We start from the raw sequence: 24,118 nt of genomic DNA, 5'->3' as shown, positions 1-24,118 counted from the left end.
TTTGGTGGACATGGAGAACAACAGATCAAGCATCTTAAAGATTATAATGAAGATGGTGAAATCTTTATCAAGTCCCCCCCCCAATCTTCTTTTCACAAGACTAAACATGCCTGTTTTTCAAAACCTTTCCTCTTAGGGCAGGCTTTCTCAACCTTATATCATTTTTATTGCTTTCCTCTAAATTCTCTCCAATTTGTCCACATCTTCTTAAAATGTGGTGCCCAAAACTGGACACAGTACTCCAGTTGAGATCACGCCAGTGCCGAGAAGAGCAGAACAATTATGTCTTGCATACGACATTACTTGTTAATATCTCTTAGAAAGATTCTAGTCTTTTTTGCAACTGCATCACATTGACTCATATTCAGTCTGTGATCCACTGTAACCCTGAGATTGTTTTCTGTAGTACTACTGCCTACCCAGTTATTCCCCATTTGTGGGTCTGATTTTTCCTTCCCAAGTGTAGTACGTTTCACTTTTCTTTACTGAATTTCATCTTGCTGATTTCAAACCAATTCTCCACTTTGTCAAGGTCATTTTGAATTCTAATCCTGGCCTCCACAGTGTTTGCAAACCCTTCCAGCTCGGTGTCATCTGCAAATTTGATAAGCATACACTCCATTCCATTATCCAAATCATTAATGAAGGAGACAAGCAACTGAACAAGAGCTCCCAGCGCAAAGCTGTGTCAAAAAGGGCGAATGTGATCCTTGGATGTATAAATGGAAGTAAGGAGTAGGAGCAGGATGTGATTTTTACCTCTGTTTATAGCCTTGGTGAATCATAGAATCATAGAATATCAGGGTTGGAAGGGACCTCAGGAGGTCATCTAGTCCAACCCCCTGCTCAAAGCAGGACCAATCCCAACTAAATCATCCCAGCCAGGGCTTTGTCAAGCTTGACCTTAAAAACTTCCAAGGAAGGAGATTCTACCACCTCCCTAGGTAACGCATTCCAGTGTTTCACCACCCTCCTAGTGAAAAAGTTTTTCCTAATATCCAACCTAAACCTCCCCCACTGCAACTTGAGACCATTACTCCTTGTCCTGTCCTCTTCTACCACTGAGAATAGTCTAGAACCATCCTCTCTGGAACCATCTCTCAGGTAGTTGAAAGCAGCTATCAAATCCCCCCTCATTCTTCTCTTCTGCAGACTAAACAATCCCAGTTCCCTCAGCCTCTCCTCATAAGTCATGTGTTCCAGACCCCTAATCATTTTTGTTGCCCTTCGCTGGACTCTCTCCAATTTATCCACGTCCTTCTTGTAGTGTGGGGCCCAAAACTGGACACAGTACTCCAGATGAGGCCTCACCAATGTCGAATAGAGGGGAACGATCACGTCCCTCGATCTGCTCGCTATGCCCCTACTTATACATCCCAAAATGCCATTGGCCTTCTTGGCAACAAGGGCACACTGCTGACTCATATCCAGCTTCTCGTCCACTGTAACCCCTAGGTCCTTTTCCGCGGAACTGCTGCCTAGCTATTCGGTCCCTAGTCTGTAGCTGTGCATTGGGTTCTTCCGTCCTAAGTGCAGGACCCTGCACTTATCCTTATTGAACCTCATCAGGTTTCTTTTGGCCCAATCCTCCAATTTGTCTAGGTCCCTGTGTGAGATCGACACTAGACTATTGCATCCAGTTCTGGCATCCATATCTTAAAAGGGTGATGAAAAATTGTAAAGGGCAAAGAAAAGAGCCACAAAAATGATGTGAGGGCTGCAGAAAAGGCCTTACATGAGAGAGTGAAAGAGCTCAATCTGCTTAGCTTTTCAAAAAAAAAAAAAAAAAAGTTGAGACATGACTTGATTACAGCGTATAGTAGTTTTCAGTGGACAAAATACTGGGTACTGAAAGGCTCATAAATCTAGCAGAGAATGGCTGTGTCAAGGCTGTCACTCCAAGTGCAGAAGTGGGGCCTGCAAGGATTTTAAAAATTAATACTGGCCACTCCAGGCTTGTATTAAACTCCCAAGGATACAGCTTTTCTCTGACCTTGGCTTGGTAAACGCTGCCACCACCCAAATACAAAAAAAAACCCTTGGACCCAGGAAGGAGCACTAGGGAATTCCTCCCTGTGGGGTACCCTCAAGCCCTTTCACCTCCCCTCCAGGGAAGAGCTGAGAAAGGAAACAAGCTGTGGCTACCAGCTAATCAAACAACATGCACAAACCTCTTAGGACACCAAAAATCCAATCCTGTTCTTAAGAAAGGTAAATTTTATTAAAAACAAAAAGAAAGGAAATATATCTGGAACTTAGGCTTTTGCTAGATTTTAAAAGAGCAATTCCAAAAATCAAGCACCCAAAATAGCTTTCTTGGGGGTTCAGCTTAAAGGTTGCAAGCAAACAAAAGCATCTGGGTTTAGCACAGAGGGGTCCACAAGCCAATAAGAAATAACTCTAATCGTGCCTAGCTAAACATTCTGATCTACTTGCACATTTGGAGTTCAGCTAAGTAGTTCTAGGCATGATCTGATGATTTATGATCATGTCTGGTTCAAACTTTACACAGCATTCCTGCTGCCCTGTCTCTTCAGCCCAGGGAGCAACAGACAAAGGGAAAGTTTCTTTCCCAGTTTTAAAAGTTCTACCTTCCCATTGGCTCTTTCGGTCAGGTGCCCATTTTTTTTTCTTTACCTTGGGGACTTTTTAACCCTTTACAGGTAAAGCAAGTAAAGAACAGCTACCGAGAGGGATTTTACAGCTAACTGGCTGGCTGGGTGTCCATCAAAGGGAGCTACCCCCCTTTATTTATCACAGGCTGGAAGCTGAAGCCAGACAAATTGACATTAGAATTAGGCACAAAATTTTAACAGTGTGGGTGATCAACCATTGGAACAAATGATCACGGGAAGTGATGGATTTTCCAGCTTTTGATGTTTCCAAATCAAGCGTGGATGCCATTCCAGAAACATCATTTTAGTCCAACACAAATTGTTACTTGGCTCAATACCAGGGTAGCTGGATGAAATTCTGTGGTGATATACAGGAGATCAGACTAGATGACCTAATGGTCCCCTCTGGCTTGAAAATCTCTGAATCTATGAAACGCTGCTACTGGCCCTTTGGCACATGCACCTTTATCAAAGTTTCCCCTCCAGGTGGATGTTGGATGCAGTAGTTAGTTGTGTCAGGATTACAGACCATAAAAACCTCCTTAAGGAGAGGCATAATTTGGTGATGGCTGCAGCAATTTTATGCAGAAATTAATGAAGAAACTTCCTATCTGTGCAAAACAGGGCCTTAGCATACAGATCCTTAGGAATGCTTAAATGCAGGGGTCACCAGTGATCAGCACTAGCAGCAGCACCAGTTGCTCAAGTAAAGTATTTTTATTATAATACATTGCAATTTCTTTACTCATTTTACAGTTTTAGCATCAAAGCGAGCAAGTACTATGTCAACTGAGTACACATCATTTCTTTAATGGTGAACCATGCATCTTATTATTCACATTTGCGATTAAGTCTAATCGCAGAAATAATCAAAAATTTGACACTCGTCTATTTCCACCAGAGATTTCTGGGTCTGATAGTAAATAAGTTGAAAAAAAACAAGATGTATTTTTGTGGCTCCATCTCAAAATAGTGACTCATGTCTTCTCTAATACCATTCGCAGCAAAAAAGGAAATGTCCCTACCACAGAAAAATCCTTCATCGGCTTCTCTATAGTACTTTTCCATGTAACTTGAATATAACAATATTTAAAACAACGTTCAAATATTGATCAGTTCAACAGAAGTCAGCAACATTATTTGCATAACCAATAGAGTTTATTTAAACAAAGGTGTTACCATTATAGGTACGAAGTTGCTGTTATACAACATTTTATATGTTTCCACAAACTTGGACAGAGGTCTGGCATTTCTAGTCTGCAGTTTTGGAATTAAAAAGGAAAGGAAGTGCGGATATTCTAGCCACAGATAGAGTTCTCCAAATTCTTCTAAAGTGTAAAGTACAAGCCACATTACTCTTGTAGTACAAGTCCCATAGCAACACTTAAGACTGGATCAGCTAACTGTAGTGTATAGGAATAGGGCAGTATTCCTTTAAGTCGTTTGTGAGCACTCTAATGGTTTTCACAGTTTTCTATATTTTAAAAGCTATCAGAAACCACTCAGAACAGCAGTATGCATTAAGCTAGGCCTTGCATGTTTGCATGTAGTTAATAAACAAGATTATTTGGGAGCTCACTGAGCTCAAGCCTTGTGTTCATTTTATATTTGTTTTGTAATGAGCAAAACAATAACAAATGCTTTTATATCTGTAACACAGTTAAACAAATGTTGATAAATTTAGCCATTTTTCCTCCTCTTAATTAATCTAACAACAAACCAATGTTCCTATACACATCTTCATTTTTAACTATCGTATAATTTCTGTGAAAACATTATAGCTGGATTTACAACAAACTGGTTGCATATGGCTTTTTGTTGATTTGTACATGCATTTCCTATGTTAACTAACAAAATAAAAACTGGGGTAATATATTTATCAGACAAGAAAGGAAATGGCATAACATCTCTTCATGAAATAATGGTCACAGGGGATGGGATGGCACATGGGGTGACCTGAGATGCGTTATGTCATGTACAGTCTGTCAAAACCCTCTTCCTTATTTAAGCTCTATGTACAATATGGAAGTGGGACAGGACCTAACAGATGGCAGCATGTGCAGGAACAAAGCTTCAGATCGGCAAGTAGTATGTCCCAGATCCTTCAGAAGAGTCTGTTGGCTGTGGGGATGTGTCATCTGGGGTGACCCAAGACCTATTTTGTCATGTACAGACACTCAAATCCGAGCTCCTTATCTGATTATTTAATTAATAAATAATTAAGTAATTAGTATTTTAATTCTTTATCACATTCAAACACATTAATTTGATGACATTTCTAAAAAATGAGTCTTACATGAATATATTTTGAATAGATTTGGCCTTTGAATAAGGAACTGGGACCCATGAAAAAGAAGCTGGTACCACACCTAAGGAACTGGGAATAAGGAACCAAATTCAGCCTTGTACTGGAAGTGAGAACCAACTCACCATGGCCTGCTATCAAGTAGAGTTGTATAATAGCTGAATAGCTAATAGAGTGAATAGCTTAGCACAAAACGAGTCCTGGGATGTTAATTTTTGGTGGATAATTCACTACTCCACATTTCCCACCTTCAAAGCCCACCCTCTCCTTCCACCCTTCTCCAAAACAGGAATTAATCTCCCTAGCATTTCACTGCAGATCAAAATAGACTGGAGGGAAAGGAGTGACTGAAAAACCTGTTGCCAAGGAGACCCACCTGTGTGTGCAAGGAGACTGGGGGGAGGGAGCAAGCAACAGCTCATTAGTTCTTTACCAAAGGGAGTCAGGGACTCGGCAAGCCCGTGCAGGAGCAAGAGGGGAGGAAAGATGCTCAGCCCTCCATTCTTGGGCAAAGGAATGCCAGGCTGTGGTCCTAGAAGCCCTGTTCTTAGACTGAGAAGAAGGTCATTCTGAAACACTCCCTGCAGCGTCCAGCCCTTCCCCTAACTGCTTAATGCACATCCCGAAGGGCATGCCATGGCTGGTGAGTGGGTTTAGTGCTCAGGAGAGCAGGGAACAGCAGCAGCAGTGTGAGGCATACATGGTGCAGGCGGGCTCTGTGCAAGCTTCCCCAGCTGCCAATGCACCTCTCAGACCTGACCTATGATGACCCTGACACCTCTCCTGAGCAGAGACTGACAGCCCTGCCACCTGACACACACACAGATGAAGATTAGGCAAGATCTGGGAAATTAATTTCTATGGGAGACCTAAGATAAGACTTGATCCCGGCTGTGCACAGGTGAAAGGCCAGAGCCTTCATCCATCTTCTCACTGGATCCCCTAGCAAAATTGCTGGCGGCTCCAAACCAGTGAATGACAGAGGTGTTGCAGCTGTCAGATGGCGTGTTTCTCACCGAGTATCTGTGCTGTTTATCGGGTAAATAAAGAGAAGATGTACATCTGCTGCCTGTCAAGTGCAAGGGTGAGGAGCTGTTTACCAGACTAGGGCTCTGCTCAGCTTGGACGCAGCTGTGTCTGCTGGACCTAGTGGGAGCCCAATCAGGCAGCCCTCTGCTGGGTGCAATTGGGATTGATGCTTTGGAGCCCATCTGTGTTCTCCTAATGAATCGCATGGGAACGGGAGCTATTCAATTTGTGCTCCATTAATTAAGAGTGTCTGATATCAGGGGAGCCAGTGCTTCCTCCAGGGTTTGCATTAAACAGCCAGCAGGAAGGCACAAACTTTAATTTACTGCAACCCTGGCCAGCTCCTGCTAAAGCAACGGACTATGGCTAATGCAGCCTGAATCTTTCAACCCACAAGCAAATGATAGCCACAGAGAAAACAGCTAATGCAATGGCACTCGTCCTGTGGCTGGGCAAGCATTCTGGCAGCAGCGTTGGCATGCTGGCCTGGACAACCACCTCTGCCTTTTGTTCCCTGCCTCTGTGAAAAGATGCTGTTCACCTGTTTATGCTCATGCTGTTCTTAGAGTACCCTCTGCTGGCCCTTCTATTGAACAGCACCGAGATAGGATTCAACCCTCACTGGATTTCCATTTCACACAGTCTGAGGTGAGTGCGAGTGTGATCACAAAGAAAAGACCATGGGGAGAAGGGGGAGGGCCAGAGGCATCCCAGAATGAAGACGTGGCAAAAGGACCTTCCAACTCACCAGAAGGAAAATTAGGAAATGTTGCTTTATTTCCAGGTACAACTCTCTTCGGAGGAATCTCGGGTCATAGAGCTGAAGTCAAACTGGCTGATACAGTAAAAATGCATAGTCTGGCTTATCACTAAGGAAAAGGACTTCCGCACGATTTGGAGATTCTTTGTAGAAATCCACCTTATGTCACTCTGGAGCCAATCTCTACTGGGGCAGCCATCACAAAGCTGCGTGCTTCAGGACCTTTCTATCAGTCTAGGCATTTATACTTTGCCCATCGTCACAGAGAACTCAGCACAGCAGAGGGACAAAGGCAAGGGAAACCTTTGGTGACTGGAGAGAAGGTACACTGGGCCCTGCATAGCAGGCTAACACTGCTCCAGCACTAATGCTCCCAAACAACCCATACAGTTAAAAGGCATGTTAGTTCTTCAGTAGTTCGCATTTTCCTCATGATCATATAATTTAAAGCCAGCTGGGACAAAGCTCTGGATAATACTCTGGAGCACAATCCTGCATCAATGGGGGGATGGGCCAGGTGACTCAATCCATCTTTTCCATCTCTAATTTTTGAACAAGCTTGTCCATTCCTTTGGCATGGGGCTGTTCCCATTGTTTCATGTTCTCTATGTATATAAATCTCCCCACTGTATTTTCCACTGAATGCATCCGATGAAGTGAGCTGTAGCTCACGAAAGCTTATGCTCAAATAAATTTGTTAGTCTCTAAGGTGCCACAAGTCCTCCTTTTCTTTTTACAATGGGGTGGGTGGTGCAAGAGGCAGTCAAGGAGAGGACTCCCTGTACCACTCCGTACTCAAGGCAACCTGAGCAGTCACTACTGCGATGAAGACAGGCACTACCAAGAATGCCATGAAGGCTGATTGCCAGCTAGGCTGAGCACTCAAAGCTCCCGTTAACTTCAAGGGCAGCTGTGGATGGTCAGTCCCTCTGACAATCAGGACCTACAGTTCACTACATCACCACCCCCTTCGCATGAACACCAGTCAGAACCAAGGACCCCTCTCACCTTTATGTTGTGCTCACTCTCTGGATACTTGTCAGTGTCTGATCGCCTCCTCTCCACTGTTCTTCTTTCATCTACCTATAGGGATACAGAAGAGACACGATTCACGATTGTGCATGGACTCTAGAGTGAGGAATTAGTGCCAGGCCTTTGAGCAACTGTGCAAAACCAAAAGGGATTTCTCAGGAGACAAAAGGCGAACAGAAGAGACAAAGCTGGCTCCTGCTGCACTGAGTCAAACCGGCACTAGCAAGGGAAAATGGGGCACCAAGACGCAAGAAGGACAGCAGCAAAAGGGGACACATTCCCGTTGATCTCTCTACTCCACCATGCTGCCAAAGAGGAAAGCTGATCTAGAGAAAGCTTAAAGCACCAAAAACCAGTTTCTCAAAGGTATTTCAGTCGGGGTTAGGTGCCTAAATAGCCTTGAGGCTCTGTAGTGGAGTCAGGGTACCAATTGCAATCTGGTTAAATGTTGCTATGGTAAAGTTGGGATGTGTTGGAGGGCTTTTCCTTTACTCTTTCCCCTGGTTCTTGTTACGCAGACAGAAAGCAGAAGACCAGAAGTTCTAAGTGCAGGCAATGCGATGTTTATTGGGATTAGTTTTCAGCAAACATGTGTCCCATAACTTTGATGCCGCAGAGCCTTATTTTCCAGTGTTTCCTACTTCCCTCTTCTTAGCAGCCAAAATTATACTTGTAATGCACACCCACAGTTCCACCCCTTACAACTTATGGTCATGTTCTGTTTTGTGGGGTCGTAGGTCTAGGGTCTTTATTCCACCCCTTTTGTACCCCACGGGAGGGGTAAGGAGTGAGGTTGTGCTACAGTCAGGGGCAGGCATTTTTTTGGTCTTTTAGCGTTTTACCTTTCTCCCCAACCCTCCCTTGCCCCTTCTGACTGGTTGCTTGACCTTGCCTTGAGATAAGGAGTTGAGGCAGTTTTTAAGTGTGCGTTTATATATTACACTTCCACCATGCCCAGTAACACTTTCACTGCTTTTATTTGTTCCCATTATACTAACAAACCCATTTGGCTTAGGCAAAAGCAAGATATACAGTGTCTGTCTTTGTCCTTAGTAAGGATCCCTTTGTTCACACATATTAGTAAGAATGTATGTATATTAAAAATCAAACAGGCAAGCCAAACTTAAAATACTATTTTAGGCAAAACTACAGGTCTGGATCCTACATTGGCACTAGCACTCCTAACAGGATGTGCCCATGTCCCTGTATCCAGGCTAAAGTCTTGACAGTCCAGCTCTCTAACACGCTTAGAGGGACACAATTAGGTCGCATCTCACTACCTTGAATTGTATTGTAACAGATCCCCAGACTGTTGCAGCAGAGATGGTGCCTTGGAGTTACCCTCCCCACTCTTAGTGAACCATGGACAAAGCATTAAGCAAATGAAACAGACAGTTTTCTGGCCCACTGCAAGTACATGTTCTGACAAATACAGTCAGCTATGGACAAGGCTGGCAAAGATCACAGGGGATCCCCCATGAACACTGATACAGGAGCCCTGGCACCCCTCCTTCGATCATGAAAACTCCACCCAGTTTGAGCCCTTCTTCCATGAAGGGCCTGAAGTCAGCTCAACCCGTGGGATCCCTTTGGTGTTAAACTGATTTACTGCAACGAGCGCTATTCTCTACTGCATTGCTTCCACTACCTGTTACCCTTTTGTTGCCATCTTGGGTGATTACAGATCACATCTATAGGGCCTTCAGTGATAGGGTGTCAAAGTGCTTTGTGGGTAAATAAGACTAGCTTTGCAGTCTCCCTGTGAGATCACTGATCATTATCATCAGAAACCAGGGGTCTGAAGCAGGGAGAGGTTAAATGACTTGCCAAAGGGCACAAAGGAAGTCTGTGGCAGAGCTGGAATTGAATTCATGGCTCCTGACTCTCAGACTGTCCTTCTGAGGAGGCAGTTCCTGCTGGTTCCTTTCAGTGTGACATTTTGTTTTTGTGGTGCCCTTCCACCCCCACCCTTTTCTCTTTGATCACTGGTTGTTACTTGCTCCATCTAGCCCCAGCGCAGTCCTGAAGCTCCCCTGCCTCTTTCCTTCCCTGTACACTCTTCCCTCTCACTTGTGGACTGCAGTACTTGTGCTTTATTTCTAACTAGGAAGGCAGAAACGTGCCCTTCTCCAAGGCAAATTGCAGTGTCACTTGGTGCAGTGTTACTTGCAAGAGACACCGATGGAGCAGCTGGTAACCTCCGATAGGAGCGCAAGCGTTTCCACATTGCTCCTTCACAACTCTAGTTTGCTAGTGAGACCCAGTGCTGTTTCCTGAAACCTACTCCAGGGACAATCAGAGCCTGGAAACTTCATGAAGTAGAAACATACTGCTAGTACCACTTAGAGAGTACATTCGGTGGGGAGGCAGTAGGGTAGGGAATTGCATGACTTTCTTAATGCCTCCAGGCAGCAGCAGGGACATACAGCATGGGGCGGGGGAGGGGGGAAGACTTTAAGAAAAAACTCAGGTCACAGAATCATAGAGTGTACAGCTGTGCGTGTGTGTCAAGCTCACGGAAGCTCATGACGGGAGCACAGTATACAGCAGAGGGAGGCTAGCACCCAATTGCAAGAGTAGCAGGGAGTGTGAAAACCATCAGCCCTCCTGTGTCAATTTCTCTCAATGTTAATCTCTTGCGCCTGTCAAATAAAACAGGAAGGGCAGGCAGGAAAGAGAGGGCGCTTGTTGGATGCACCTCTCCTATTCTCCCTACCCTTCAACTCCTCCGACTCCACTATTATAAACAGCAATCACGTGAATGGCTGGGACAGGTTTAGGGCTTGTCTACACAGGGGGTTATTCCAGAATAAGGTAAGGTGTAATTTTAAAGCACTGGAGCTATTCCAGAGCAAGAGTGGCCACATGGGGAGCTACTCTGGAACAGCTCTACTGCCTTAAATCCACCCCTTGCCTTATTCCGGAATAACTTCCCCATGTAGACAAGCCCTGAACCTCTCTGTCTCAGGAAGGTAAAGGTTCCTCACTTGTATCTGTTCTTTGCTATGAGACCCTGCTGCCTAACTGGGAATGATCCTGCATCCCCTCACTGGAGAATCACACAAACTGTGGGATCCCTGGATCACTGCCTCATTCTTACCAACCAGCGTTTGGAAGGGAGATCTGCCAGTGAGAAGAAAAAGCAGCTCCAGTAGGTGAACCACCAGCTGAAGAAACTTCAGCAAACCCCACTGGCCTGATGACGATGACACAGCCGTAACATCCTGCTCTGTGTACTGCCCCCAGCTGCATCCCTACTCGAGCTGCCTCGGCTGCCCACTGCTTGCTGCTGCATCACATGATCTTTGGCACATTTTGCTGCCAAATGACACAGCATTTATCACTGCGGTCACCCCCAGTTTTGGCCGCATAGGGGCTGACTGCACAAATTCCATGTGGATCTAGCAACTTGTTATTTTGCAGCAGGGAGACCAACAACCCCCTCGGGAGTGGCACGGCATCGGAAAGGCAAAATCATAGCCAAGGGATTTCCAAAATTGCACCCAATCCTCTATGGGAGTGTTACTGGAAAGTCATGTGTGGCCCCAAGGCCATCAGCTCGCCTGAGTTTTGCACATGAAAGGAAAACAAAAATATAAAGAGCAAATTCACAGCACAAACAGCTTGGAAATGATAACTCTGTGAAGTCATGTATGAGCTGAAAACAGGAATCCTATTCTGGCTAGTTGCTTAGTGCGATTTTTAGACAACAAACAAAACTCTTAGATGCCATAAAGGATATTACTGAAACAAGGCAAAGGGTGATGAGGAATTAATTAAAATGCTGAAACTATAGGGCCTGATTCTGCTTTCATTACGCTGATGAAAATCAAGTGGCATTCCAGTGAAACTTTCCAGCCAAGTTTCTATAGCACATAGCATTCGGGGCACCTTAACTGAAATTGCTTGGAGTTACACAGCACAATCAGGGCGCGTGGGATCAGAATTGGCTAATAGAGTTTGAAAGGACGCTCAGAAATAAAATTAGGAAGGTGTTGCGTGTGCTGTTGTGGAAAAGACTCTGCTCCCAGAGGAGCCATCCCAGGGGGCAGTACAGTGAGAGAGGACATTAGCTAGTTAGAGAACTGTATGAATACTCACTCAGTGCTGACATGATCAATAAAGCTCAGAGTTATTTCAGTATCTGGGCTCTGATTCAAGAAGCCCTGAGCATCTGGGGACACATCAGTGATCTCCAGTCTACATTTCAGGTGTTGCACAGAATCCACCACCTATGGCCAGATTAAGGCATAGGCACCCCATTGGCCTTACACTTAGCACACCAGTTCCCAAACTTACATGACGAGATCAGAATCTCCACTTTCAAGTTTTTAAAATGATGTTTCTATCTCTCAGGGGTGCAAGGAGAAGCTTGAAAATGTGCCCCAAGTGTAACTGATGCCTGCCTGAGTCTGCAGACAGCTTGAACCTATTGCTCCAAGAGATGTGAACGGCCCACTGATCTTAACTGAACCTGCTGCCAACCCAAGGAGGGGCAGCGCTACAACACTGTGGGGGAGGGGCATGAGGGGCCCATATGGGTTGTGCCTAAAGCCCCAGACTGCCTTAATTCAACCCTGCCACCATCACCATCACAGCCTCTGTCTGACCACTCTAGCATGAAAGCTTCCCACGCTGCCAAGCCTCTCCCTTTGACTTAGCGCCAGACATGATCATGCAAGTCCAGCCACAGAGAGGGCATTTTCATGTCCCTTGGACGCAATAAAAACTCTGGCCAGCATCTTCTGTGTGCTACCGACACTCACCGCTGTCGCAGCACTTTATTTGAAAAGCACTGTACGAACCTTAACTCCCTGTTCCACACAATGCCCATGTGAATAATGTTATTGCCCTTCTACACATGGGGAAACTGAGGCACAGAAAGGTTAACACCCAACTGTGAGACAGTCACTGCACCAGGATCAAGAACCCCTGAGCTCAAGCCGCCATCTGTGCTCCCAGCCCTTTGCTCCGGTCACCAGATCATGCTGCCCCTCAAGCCTATGCCCCAAGTAGGAATTGTCACATAGATGTTGATGGCAGCATTGGTGTTTCTGAGGGTGGGCTTTCAGAAGAAATGCTGTTCTCTGGAGGAAGGGAGAGGAGAGAGGGTCATGTGACTGCTCCTTTCTAGGAGCTCAGTTCTGCCAAAAGATCTGCATGCTTGAACTTCACTCCTTCACAGAGTCCAATTGACTTCAGTGGGACCCCCCTTGCAGGAGGAAGAAGATGGGCAGCTGAAGGACCACGCCTTAGGTTTGTTTGGGATCTTTCAAGCTAGTATTACTCTAGAAGGCTTGTTTTTAAATGCTGCCACTGACACAGTACATGCAAATCCCACCCTTGGTAAGATCCCCACAGGTAGGAAAGATTAAATGAGTTCATTTTGGGGTCTAGACCATCTCATTGAATTTTTATTTTCAAAATGAAGATGATAAATCATATGACTTAATCAAGCAGATGCCATCTGCAGATCCTGATCGTAGGAGATACATTAGTATTGTTTCTTAAGCTCTTTAGGGTCAGATTTGCTACTCTTACTCCATGGGTAGTCCCACTGAAATGGAGTAACTGCAGAGGAAGGTGCTAGTCCATGTGAGTAAAAGCAGCAGATCCTAGTTATGTGGGGCTAGATTTTCAAAGCAGCTCGGAGCCAGATTTCCAAGTGCTCAGAACCCACAACTGGGCCAGATTTTAAAAAAAGCTCAGCACATTGGGTGGATTATTTTTTCTGACCACCTATTGTGATGCCCATATGGGAGCTGAGTTCTTTGGAAAACCACATCTGCAGTGTCAAATGGAACACTTTCTCTCTTTGGCTTTTTGGCAGTGGGTTTGTCTCTGTTGTGGGGAGGGGTGACATATTCTGACATGTATAGCTGAGCCGGTGAGGGCGGTTCGTCCATCTCCAGACTGGAAATGGCTTCACTTGTGATGTATCACCTAGGAAATGCTGTTAATAAAAAGGCAATGTAAAATACCCAGAAGCCACATACCTATCTGTCTATTTGCAAGATGTAACGTGTTAATTAACAGGTATGCTCCAGTGGTGCGGGTGTGCCGGCTCACAGCTCTAATGCATAAAGTGATTCTCCTGAAACGTAGCCATGAAAAATGCTAGAGCATGGAGGGCCCTCTTAGGAAAACTGCTACCAAACACACGGCCAGTGAGACTTGCCTTAAGCCCTACTGACAATAATCAGAATCCTGCAACCAGGGGAAAGTCATGGATACAGACAGCAAGGGGAGGGGAGAACACGGCTGCTCTTTTCAAAAGCTGGGGGAATTGATTTTATCAGTTTCTGTGGGAGTGGAAGCCATGTTTGATGTCAGTTCTGTCTCTGCACACAGGGTGAAGCAGAGTTGGATTCTCAGAGTTTCCAGGGACAAAGGGATCCACTCCCCCAAACAGGCCAGATCATGTCCCATTGTGGAAACACCTGCACAGGAGCCAGGAACTCTGATGTCCACACTGAGCTCAGGCATATGCTTGATGCACAGGGCCAGCTGCATGGAGTCCCTGTGCTTCTTCATGGGCTCCCCAGTGCTCCAGCTCAGAGGGAGAGAGAATGTTCTGTAGGAACAGGACTATGGCTTCTGGCTCTAATTTTTCTCTGTTTCTGCTGGATGCAGGAAATGAAGGTGTGGGAAATGTGGGTCCTCCACAGCCAGTTCTCAAGCCCTCACCACTTGTATATTCCCAGACACCATAGAGAGCTTTCTGTGAGGGCTGAGGGAACACAGGACTGCTGCTATGGAGGTAGCTGATTTCTCCTTCTGTATGGTGGGGAGAATTGCATGCAGCATCTGTTCCATGCACAGATCCTGAGGGTGGGATCCAGCCCTATACATTTTCTAAGCTGTGGGCTCTTAGGCAGTTGCTATGGTAAAGCCACTTAACCCACCATCAGAAATATTGCACGTCAGCTCCAGATTACATTTGATGAAAAATCGTGGGAGCCATGTCCACCTCCAGACCACAGGTGGGCACTGGCATGCTCAGCCTTCCCATGCTGCTGCCCCATTCTCAGGCTGACAGGCACAGCACCACCTCACTCATCAACCATGAGGGAAGAGCATATTAGTGTCCAATTGGCTTTCGGTGGGTTCCCTGGCTGCAAAGCAATCGGCAAGGAGTTTTGTGGGGATGTCAACCTGTCAGTGAGAGCAGCAGCATGGGGAATCCAAGATGGAGAGCCTGTGGTCTGTCATGGCAACAGTGAGTGGGAGTGAAAGGTTTATGAATGTGGCTTCTCAATTTTATGCCATCGCTTCTGAGTTGGAGCCTGTGGTCTAGTTTGCTCTGTAAGTGTTCTGCCTTTGCTTTATGTGTGCTGCACCTTTAAATCTCTAAGAACTCTACTGTCTGCAGAGCCAGGCAGACATTTTGAGTGGCAGAGTTGGTGCAGCCTACTAGGGAGGAGTCATGATCACACCGTGCTCTCTCATGGAGACTTGACTTTAGCAAACCACAAAAGTACAATTCTAAAAGACAACATGATTCTGCCTGAAAGGTGCTGTTTGGTCTTTGTTTAAGGGAAAGCTTACAAGAGATGAAGATTTCTGCTGTGCTATATGTGGCCCATAGGGGTTGTTGGTTGACAACCCCACGGCTCTCTGGGAGGAGAGACAAGGTAAGCACTTTACCCATATTGATTCTTAAAATGTAGGATACACCCCTGTGGTAGGTTGGGTAAGCTTCTAGTCACTTGCTCAATCCAGCAAAATGTCAACAGGCTTCATGCAAACTCATTTCTAAAAGAGAGCCTGGAGATCTGAAAGCAATTTCCACGCCACAGCCACCAGAGAGAGGAAAAGGACCAAGTGTCTGGATAGCCCAAGACTGGGTGTCAGAGCTGTTGAGCCATCCACAGGGCATTCTAGATGGCATTCTAGACAATCCAAGCCACCCCACACAGTGCTGCATCTGTCTGAGGGAGGGAGACTCTGGGTGTTAAAGAGTCAGCAAGGAATGGATTGATCTGTGAGTGTGCAAGAGAGTGAAGGAGGAGAGCATGTGTAGCTGGGGCTGAGTGAATGTGGGCATTGTTAGCCTGGACAGACTGGATGTCTCAGGACAAGGGGATATGGAAGAGAAGGGAAGGGCCTTTTGCTTATAGGTCATCATTCTCAATCTATATGAGGCTGGTAACTGCTGGCAGTAATCACCATCTGTTCAGCTGCCTGTATATTGAGACTGAGACTCAGTTCAGTTCCTTGTGGACAGGCATTCATACCACAAAAACCACCATCACAATTGGTGTGGATTAGCACCCTTGCTAGTAATCTCAGTAAAAAGCCTTGGACTGAATGGAAATAGAGAATTACCCTCTTGTCACTTGGGGTGGTCCATCCCCAGGTTGAGACACAGTGGTAGGAAGGTTTCAGAGTAGCCGCCGTGTTAGTCTGTATTCGCAAAAAGAAAAGGAGGACTTGTGGCACCTTAGAGACTGTAGCTCATGAAAGCTTATGCTCTAATAAATTTGTTAGTCTCTAAGGTGCCACAAGTCCTCCTTTTCTTAGTGGTAGGAAGCTTCCTGTGAAGAGACTGAGCATCTGCAAAAGCATCTGGAAATGAAATGGAAGAGCCAACTTAGTTGCCTCCACTGCTGATTGCTTCTGCCTAGGAGAAAAAGGGGCAAAGGAAACAGTCTACTCCTCAAGGACTAGAGCCAGCAACGGGTGTGGTGGTACCAGCCTCCCCCCAGAAGCTGCCAGTGGAACAGAAGAGAAGGGAACCAAGGACAAGACTGTCCTGCAGGATGTGCCAGGGAGCAGGGAGACCACATGGCAGGCCAACATGGGCAAGAACATAGAAGCAAGGGACCAGGGCTGTGGCAGCCGGTGCAGGGGAATAGGAAGACCAGGCAGAAGGGAAGCATGTACAAGGGAAGAAGAGGAGAGGCAGGAATATAATAGGTGGGAGAGGGTGATGGCATGTATGATATTTTTCAAAAAGCACAAATCACATAATCTCTTAGAAATGTAGGGAATGCACGGCAGACAGTTACAAATACCTACATGCACTGGTGGTACAGAGTTCAATGAGATCGCCACTGCAGCACGAGCCACAGAGATGGCGTGCATTCATGAGTGGGATTCAAACTGGCAAGTCTGGCATGGAGGTGGGTGCGTGTGATTGCCAGTAAGCAGGCAGGTAGTTCTGCCTTATTGCCAGTCACAGGAAGATGGGTCCAGGGGACGTAAATGGGACAGGAGAGGGGGTCCACGTGATTGTGAGTGGAAGAGAAGGTGCGCCTCACCATGGGGCAGAAGGTTGTCTAGATGGGACAAGAGGTGTCTGTAAAACAATCTCTCTGTTAATGCGTGACAGATCGAGTACACCTGCCGCATCAGAAATTGTGCGGCTTTGGGCTAAGAAGTCTTTTATAGATTCATAGATATTAAGGTCAGAAGGGACCATTATGATCATCTAGTCCGACCCCCCCGCACAACACAGGCCACAGAATCTCACCTACCCACTCCTGAGAAAAACCTCTCACTTATGTCTGAGCTATTGAAGTCCTCAGATCGTGGTTTATTTGACGTCAATGTGAAAAAGCAACCACTCCCTAGATGGGAATAAGATCAGACCACTGACTCCATCTGATCTGGTATCTGACCACCAGCAATGGCCAAAACTGGTTTCTTCAAGACAAGGCCCCTTAAATGCACCCCAATCAATTGTGCTATGCTGTGCATTTTGTAGAGCGTTTCGTATCAAAGAATCTGCTCAGTAATTCAGTTTAACATATTTCTTTCCCACTTTTGCTAGGGCAATACTATCCAGGGACAGAAATGCTGCCCAAAGTGAGCTTAGGAATGCCAGAAGCTCCCAGATATCATCTCAGTGCAAACCTTGCATTGACGTCAGTAGGAGCGGGATTAGGCCCTAAATAGAAAGGGGCCCCTCCTTCTTTACCACCCTCTAGCTCTGGCCATCCCCCTCTTTTAATGTGAACAATTCTCCCTTGTGTGAGGAGCAGGGAAAGTTGGGAGCTCTGTCACACTCAAAGAAAAACAAAAGGCTCTTTACAGCAAAAAGCATTGTTTAAAAAGCTTCAGCAATCCCAATATCTATTTCATGCTGTGAGGCGGAGCGGCTCCTGGGCTCGAGGACAAATGGCATGATGTTATGGAAACTCAAAGGCAGGCACTGCCCGTGAGAGCCAAGCGACTCTGCCAGCCGTGCTTACCAACTCTCCCAGCGTGATTTACAATCTCCATTTCATTGTCTCTTTGTGCTCCCTGCTGTCCTGTCAACCATTCTACACTTCGAGCTGTACAGGCAAAAAGGAACAGACCTGCCCATCTTACCATGTAAAACCCTCCCATGCCCCCACTCATGGCATGCACCATAGTGTTGACAGCACAGAGACAAGCTTTCTTCCTGCGGATACCATGCTGAGAAGAGGGCAGAGTGCAAGAGCAGCTGCTGAATCAGTGCCTCCTGAAAAGGCGGATTGAATTGTGCTGTGCTTGAATTAATTGCCCCCCTGCATCAGCAGAATGTAGCCAAGACTCTGTCAATCTCAGTCTGCTAGAGCTCAGCTCAAAGGTACATTTAATCTCCACTGGAGAACACAAATAATGCAGCTGCCCCTTCAAGCACAGAGCCAGCCCTGTGCCTCCCGCCTGGGCTGTGTGGTACAGGAGGAAGCAGTGTTTCTAAAGGCTAGAAACAGGGACTGCCAATGAGGATTCTCTTCTCTTCTCTCTCTCTCTCTGAGGTAGTTAAACCATCCCCATTAGTATAGGATCTGAGCACCTCACAGTCTGTGATGTATTTATCATCACAGTGCTCCTGTGAGGAAGGGAAGTGCTATTATCCCCAACTTACTGACAGAGACTAGGACAGGGAGAGAAAATAACTTGCCTGGGATCACCCAGGAAGTCTGTGGGGGAGCAGGGAATTGAAGGCAAGTCTCCTGAGTCCCAGACTAGCAGCCTAGTCATCGGACCCTGATTTCCTTCCTCTGTGGCTTTGGACAAGTCACTGAACCTTTCTGTGCTTCAGTTTCCCCATCTGTAAAATGGGTTAATGTACTTATTCACCGCTCTGAACTGCTCTGAGATTGTCAAACCAAAACATATGAATGAATCTATTCCTATGTTCTTACTATTAGTTAGCCTGATGCCCACCAGCTCTCAGGAGGGAGATTAATCGGCAGCAGAGTGGGAGAGACAGATGTATCTGTCTTCGGCTTTTCGAAGTCCTGCCAGCACCAGTAAATGGATGCATTGCTGACCATGCTCCCTCCCAAATCTGTATCGGAAATGACTGAAGTGGCAGTGTAGGCTGGACAAAGCCATTTCAGAAAATGTTTCTAGGTGCAACGGGTGCAAGCTGAACTGAAGGCGGACAAGGGGCAGCTGTTGTTTTAGGCTCCATCTGCACTGCATCTCTAACTGATTCTAGTTACCACACGTTTAAAATCTGTAGCATAGTGAGGAACCTACGCATATGCCACAGATTGGGCTTGGTGAGGTCCCATCGACACTATACACTTTAATCATGCTGACAGGTTTCAGAGTAGCAGCCGCGTTAGTCTGTATTCGCAAAAAGAAAAGGAGGACTTGTGGCACCTTAGAGACGAATAAATTTATTTGCGCATAAGCTTTTCTGAGTCTCTAAGGTGCCACAAGTACTCCTTTTCTTTTTAATCATGCTGTATCCAAGTCCCGTGACTCACGGGTTGTAGGCTGCCTGTGGCGGAGTACTGCTTATCATGCACTTGTCTCAGTAGTACATTGTGTTCCCTCTGGGTATGTCTACACTGCAATTAGACACCCATAGCTGGCCTGTGCCAGCTGACTTGTGGTCTGTGGGGCTGTTTAACTGTAGTGTAGACTTCTGGGCTTGGACTCGAGCCTGGGCTCTAGGACCCTGCGAAGCGGGAGAGTCCCAGAACTCTACACTGCGATTAAACAGCCCTGCAGCCCGAGTCAACTGGCACGGGCCAGCTGCGGGTTTTTAATTGCAGTGTAGACACGCCCTCTGTCCATTTGTCATACCAATCCATTGTCTCTCATCTCATACTTAGGGCTTGTCTACATGGGCCCTGCAATTTGGACTACTACAGGGGTTAGAATTGCTGCACCTAAAAGGTTTCAGAGTAGCAACCTTGCTGTAACCGCCCCGTGGGGATGCTGCTGGTGTGAACTAATAGGTACTCAGTTCATGTTAACACAGTCTTGTTGGAAGAGGACTACATTAATGCAAACTAGGTACCTTTTAGTTCATACTAGCGGCATCCATACAGGGCAGTTGCAGCACAACACTTTGGTGCGTGCTGCAAGTCACACGCCCCATGGTCTACACACCATGCGGCAGTACACACATAGCCTTAGATTCTAAGCTCTCTGCGACAGGAACCATCTCTTTGTGATATGTCAGTATAGCACCCAGCACATTGGGGCTTGGCCTCCAGGTGCTACCACGTTACAGATCAAATAACAATAATTAACAAGGTAGGGGAGACAGCGTTGTATTTCCCAATAGGTGGGCGAATCTCATGAGGCTGATTGGAACGTAGAATATTGAGGTATAACGAATAAGTATTGGAAATTAGGGTTTCAGAGATCAGCTCAATCACCTTTTTTATATTATGGCTGATTTAAAAAACTAGTCAATCTACAAAAAACATTTTAAAAAACCTACTTAACTAAAATGAGCACAAGGGGGTTGAGAATCTAGTGTCCAGTGGTTTCTGTTAGGACCTTCGTTTTCTCAGTTCCACTCTGCCTTCTCTGAGGGTCAGAATGGTAGCTCCTTGTTTGCTTGCTGGCTGAGGTGTTTTTTAGCACATCCACAGACATCTCCTAAAGAGCACGGCTCTTTGTACAGGGGCAGGGTGTCTGTCTCAGGAAGTAACTGCCTCTGTACTCTCTGCCAATAATAAATAGAGGTGGCTCTGTTGTTAAAGTGAGCTCATACCAGTGTCATTAGTCCAGGACTCAGCCTGGCTGCACTAACCGACCAATAAGGAGACGGTGAAATCATACAACGGTCTTAATTCTTTCTTTTCATTGCCTTCAGACCCTTAAACGCTGCTTAGTGATCTACTTCTTGCTTCTGTACACTAGGGTGCAGTATTTAGACTCTTTTATTTTAAGCTCCAGTTTGGTTTTTCCTGCACCCATCCTATGCATTTGACACTTTGCTGCTGCACAGCGAAGCTGTGAATGCGACCAAATGACTTGTGGAATTCTTCTCAGAGTGGATAATGGCACCCACTTTGTCATTTCTCATGGCCACCCCTTCGCGCGCACGTGTCCTCCAGAATGCAGGAATGAAAGTTCTCTCTCCTTCCCTATCCAGACCACTTGCTTCAATTTCAAAATCCAAACATGAACACTGGTGTCGGAGGAGGACAGCACAGCCTGAGGGTTTGCAGAGAAGCATTAATTGGGGGTTATCTGGATTAAATTTTGACAAAGTCCAATGAGTACACTGTGGCCATTTGCAAATGCGTAATAGGAGGCAGTGACAGGGAAATGTTGGCTCCTCTCCCTGGGATACCCAGTTAGCTAAGTTAATTGGGAACATTGTATTTAAAGTGTGGTAGAACAGTGTGATCAGAAAGTTATTTGAGGGGAGGGAAAGCCAAGCCTTTTGGACTGTTATGGACTTCCTACTGAGTCTTCCTGAAAACTGAGTTGCAGCATATATTTACATTTTGGAGGAGGCGAATTTGATAGGCAAGCTCCCTTTATAAAGCTGCAATGATCCCTAATGAGCATGCCCCAAAACATTTCCTATTAATTTTCTAAGTGTCCTCTGTTTAGCTTTAACTATGGCAAAGTGTAGCTTGCAGGTAGAGCACTGAATGGGGAGGAGATAGGGTGTTGTGAATGCAGCTCTCTTTTCTCACACGTTAGGGCTCTGATTATTAGATCTGCAGGAGATACGATTTGGGCAGGAATGGGGGGAGAGGAAAGATAGCTTTTATCAATCCCGTGCCACAAGACAGAGCAACCTCAAGGCTGCTCTAATATATACATTGGGTTTTCAATGACTCCAAGGGCTGTTTGAGCAGGCAAGAATAGCCACAGCACACCGGTGCACAGACTACATCCCCTATCCCCCAAACATGCCCTGACAATTCCCCTTCGGCAGTGGCTGTGTTGTAGAACTATTACACTAGGTCTGTGCTACCATGGAAACCCCCTGTGCTGCTGAGTATTCAATGGTAGCTCAATCTGCTGACTTATCTGCTTCTTTATGACGCTCAGTGTAAAGCAACCAGAGAGAAACAGATAGTAGGGTCCTGTATCTCTAGTCAAACTCTCAGTGGGGAGGAGAAAAAGCAGGAAAATAACTGAGGCAATTAGCAGCACACTTTGGCTGCAGTCCCACTGAGGGAAATTGCATCCGTCCTTTGATCTTTATGTACAACCTTGTTTTGTGTATTTAGCTTTATGTTTTCTCTTGTTATCTTTCATGATCCTGAGCACTGGGTGTCAGAGGCACACTCTTGCTTGGCTGTGGATTCTCTTGTATTGAAATACATCATTTTTGCGAGGAAGGAGTTTGCAACAGAGTATTTGGTCCGCGTTTCCAAAATCTAAAAAGTTCAACAAAATTGTCAAATGGGCTGCCCCATGGGTGACATCAGTTTGTTTTGGATATGGATATTGCCCACCCCAATTAACTTTTAAGTTGTACTGACTGTTTGTCTGGGATAGGGCTCTTTGACTACATTCTGCTCCTTGGCCCTGGGTGGAAAGCTGGCTTTAGGTGTCCATGAGGCCTAAATGATGGTAACTTTTGCATTCTTTCCTCCTTAAATGCAAGGCAAGTACATGGCAATGCCTGCCCTTCCCCTTGTTCCCCTCAAAGAAGCATCATATGAGATTCCTTTGGGGAGCATGTTGAAGAATCTGCTGAAGTCAGAACTGAACAAGTCTCGAGATAGCTAGAGCTAGGATCGCAGATAAGGGAACGTGGATCAAGGCCTATGGCCTTGTCTCCTTCTGAGCTAGGATAGCCAGACAGCTTTAGCCCTGATAACTCCCACGCTACTAAAAAACACGACTGACTTCCTAAGGAAACTACAATCCATCAGTGATCTTCCTGAAGATACTATCCTGGCCACTATGGATGTAGAAGCCCTCTACACCAACACTCCACACAAAGATGGACTACAAGCCGTCAGGAACACTATCCCTGATAATGTCACGGCAAACCTGGTAGCTGAACTTTGTGACTTTGTCCTCACCCATAACTATTTCACATTTGGAGACAATGTATACCTTCAAATCAGTGGCACTGCTATGGGTATCCGCATCACCCCACAGTATGCCAACATTTTTATGGCTGACTTAGAACAATGCTTCCTCAGCTCTTGTCCCCTAATACCCCTACTCTACTTGCGCTATATTGATGACATCTTCATCATCTGGACCCATGGAAAAGAAGCCCTTGAGGAATTCCACCATGATTTCAACAATTTCCATCCCACCATCAACCTCAGCCTGGACCAGTCCACACAAGAGATCCACTTCCTGGACACTACGGTGCTAATAAGTGATGGTCACATAAACACCACCCTATACCGGAAACCTACTGACCTCTGTTCCCACCGACATGCCTCCAGCTTTCACCCAGACCACACCAGACGGTCCACTGTCTACAGCCAAGCTCTGAGATACAACCGCATTTGCTCCAACCCCTCAGACAGAGACAAACACCTACAAGATCTCTATCAAGCATTCTTACAACTACAGTACCCACCTGCTGAAGTGAAGAAACAGATTGACAGAGCCAGAAGAGTACCCAGAAGTCACCTACTACAGGACAGGCCTAACAAAGAAAATAACAGAACGCCACTAGCCTTCACCTTCAGCCCTCAACTAAAACCTCTCCAACGCATTATCAAGGATCTACAACCTATCCTGAAGGACGACCCATCATTCTCACAAATCTTGGGAGACAGGCCCGTCCTTGCTTACAGACAGCCCCCTGAAGCAAATATTCACCAGCAACTACATACCACACAACAGAACCACTAACCCAGGAACCTATCCTTGCAACAAAGCCCGTTGCCAACTGTGCCCACATATCTATTCAGGGGACACCATCACAGGGCCTAATAACAGCCACACTATCAGAGGCTCGTTCACCTGCACATCTACCAATGTGATATATGCCATCATGTGCAAGCAATGCCCCTCTGCCATGTACATTGGTCAAACTGGACAGTCTCTACGTAAAAGAATAAATGGACACAAATCAGATGTCAAGAATTATAACGTTCATAAACCAGTCGGAGAACACTTCAATCTCTCTGGTCACGCGATTACAGACATGAAAGTTGCAATGTTACAACAGAAAAACTTCAAAACCAGACTCCAGCGAGAGACTGCTGAATTGGA

The 24,118-nt window shown here is 46.0% G+C and overlaps 1 protein-coding gene and 1 long non-coding RNA gene across 3 annotated transcripts in view; one reads left to right on the top strand and one right to left on the bottom strand.

The window, feature by feature from the left end:
- The window catches only part of CCDC9B (coiled-coil domain containing 9B), a 138,668-nt gene that overhangs the window by 44,202 nt on the left and 70,348 nt on the right, over positions 1 to 24,118 (bottom strand). For both annotated transcript variants that reach the window (XM_074955713.1, XM_074955712.1), the window contains exon 6: positions 7,718 to 7,792. In XM_074955713.1, the coding sequence (XP_074811814.1) occupies positions 7,718 to 7,792 (75 nt within the window). The remainder of the gene's footprint in view (positions 1 to 7,717; positions 7,793 to 24,118) is intronic.
- The window catches only part of LOC141989271 (uncharacterized), a 212,319-nt gene that overhangs the window by 158,650 nt on the left and 29,551 nt on the right, over positions 1 to 24,118 (top strand). The window lies entirely within an intron of this gene.

Source organism: Natator depressus, chromosome 6, assembly GCF_965152275.1.
Source record: "Natator depressus isolate rNatDep1 chromosome 6, rNatDep2.hap1, whole genome shotgun sequence".
Taxonomy (NCBI): Eukaryota; Metazoa; Chordata; order Testudines; family Cheloniidae; genus Natator; species Natator depressus.
Note: the sequence above shows the minus strand (reverse complement) of the source record. Positions and strands in the feature narration are given on the sequence as shown.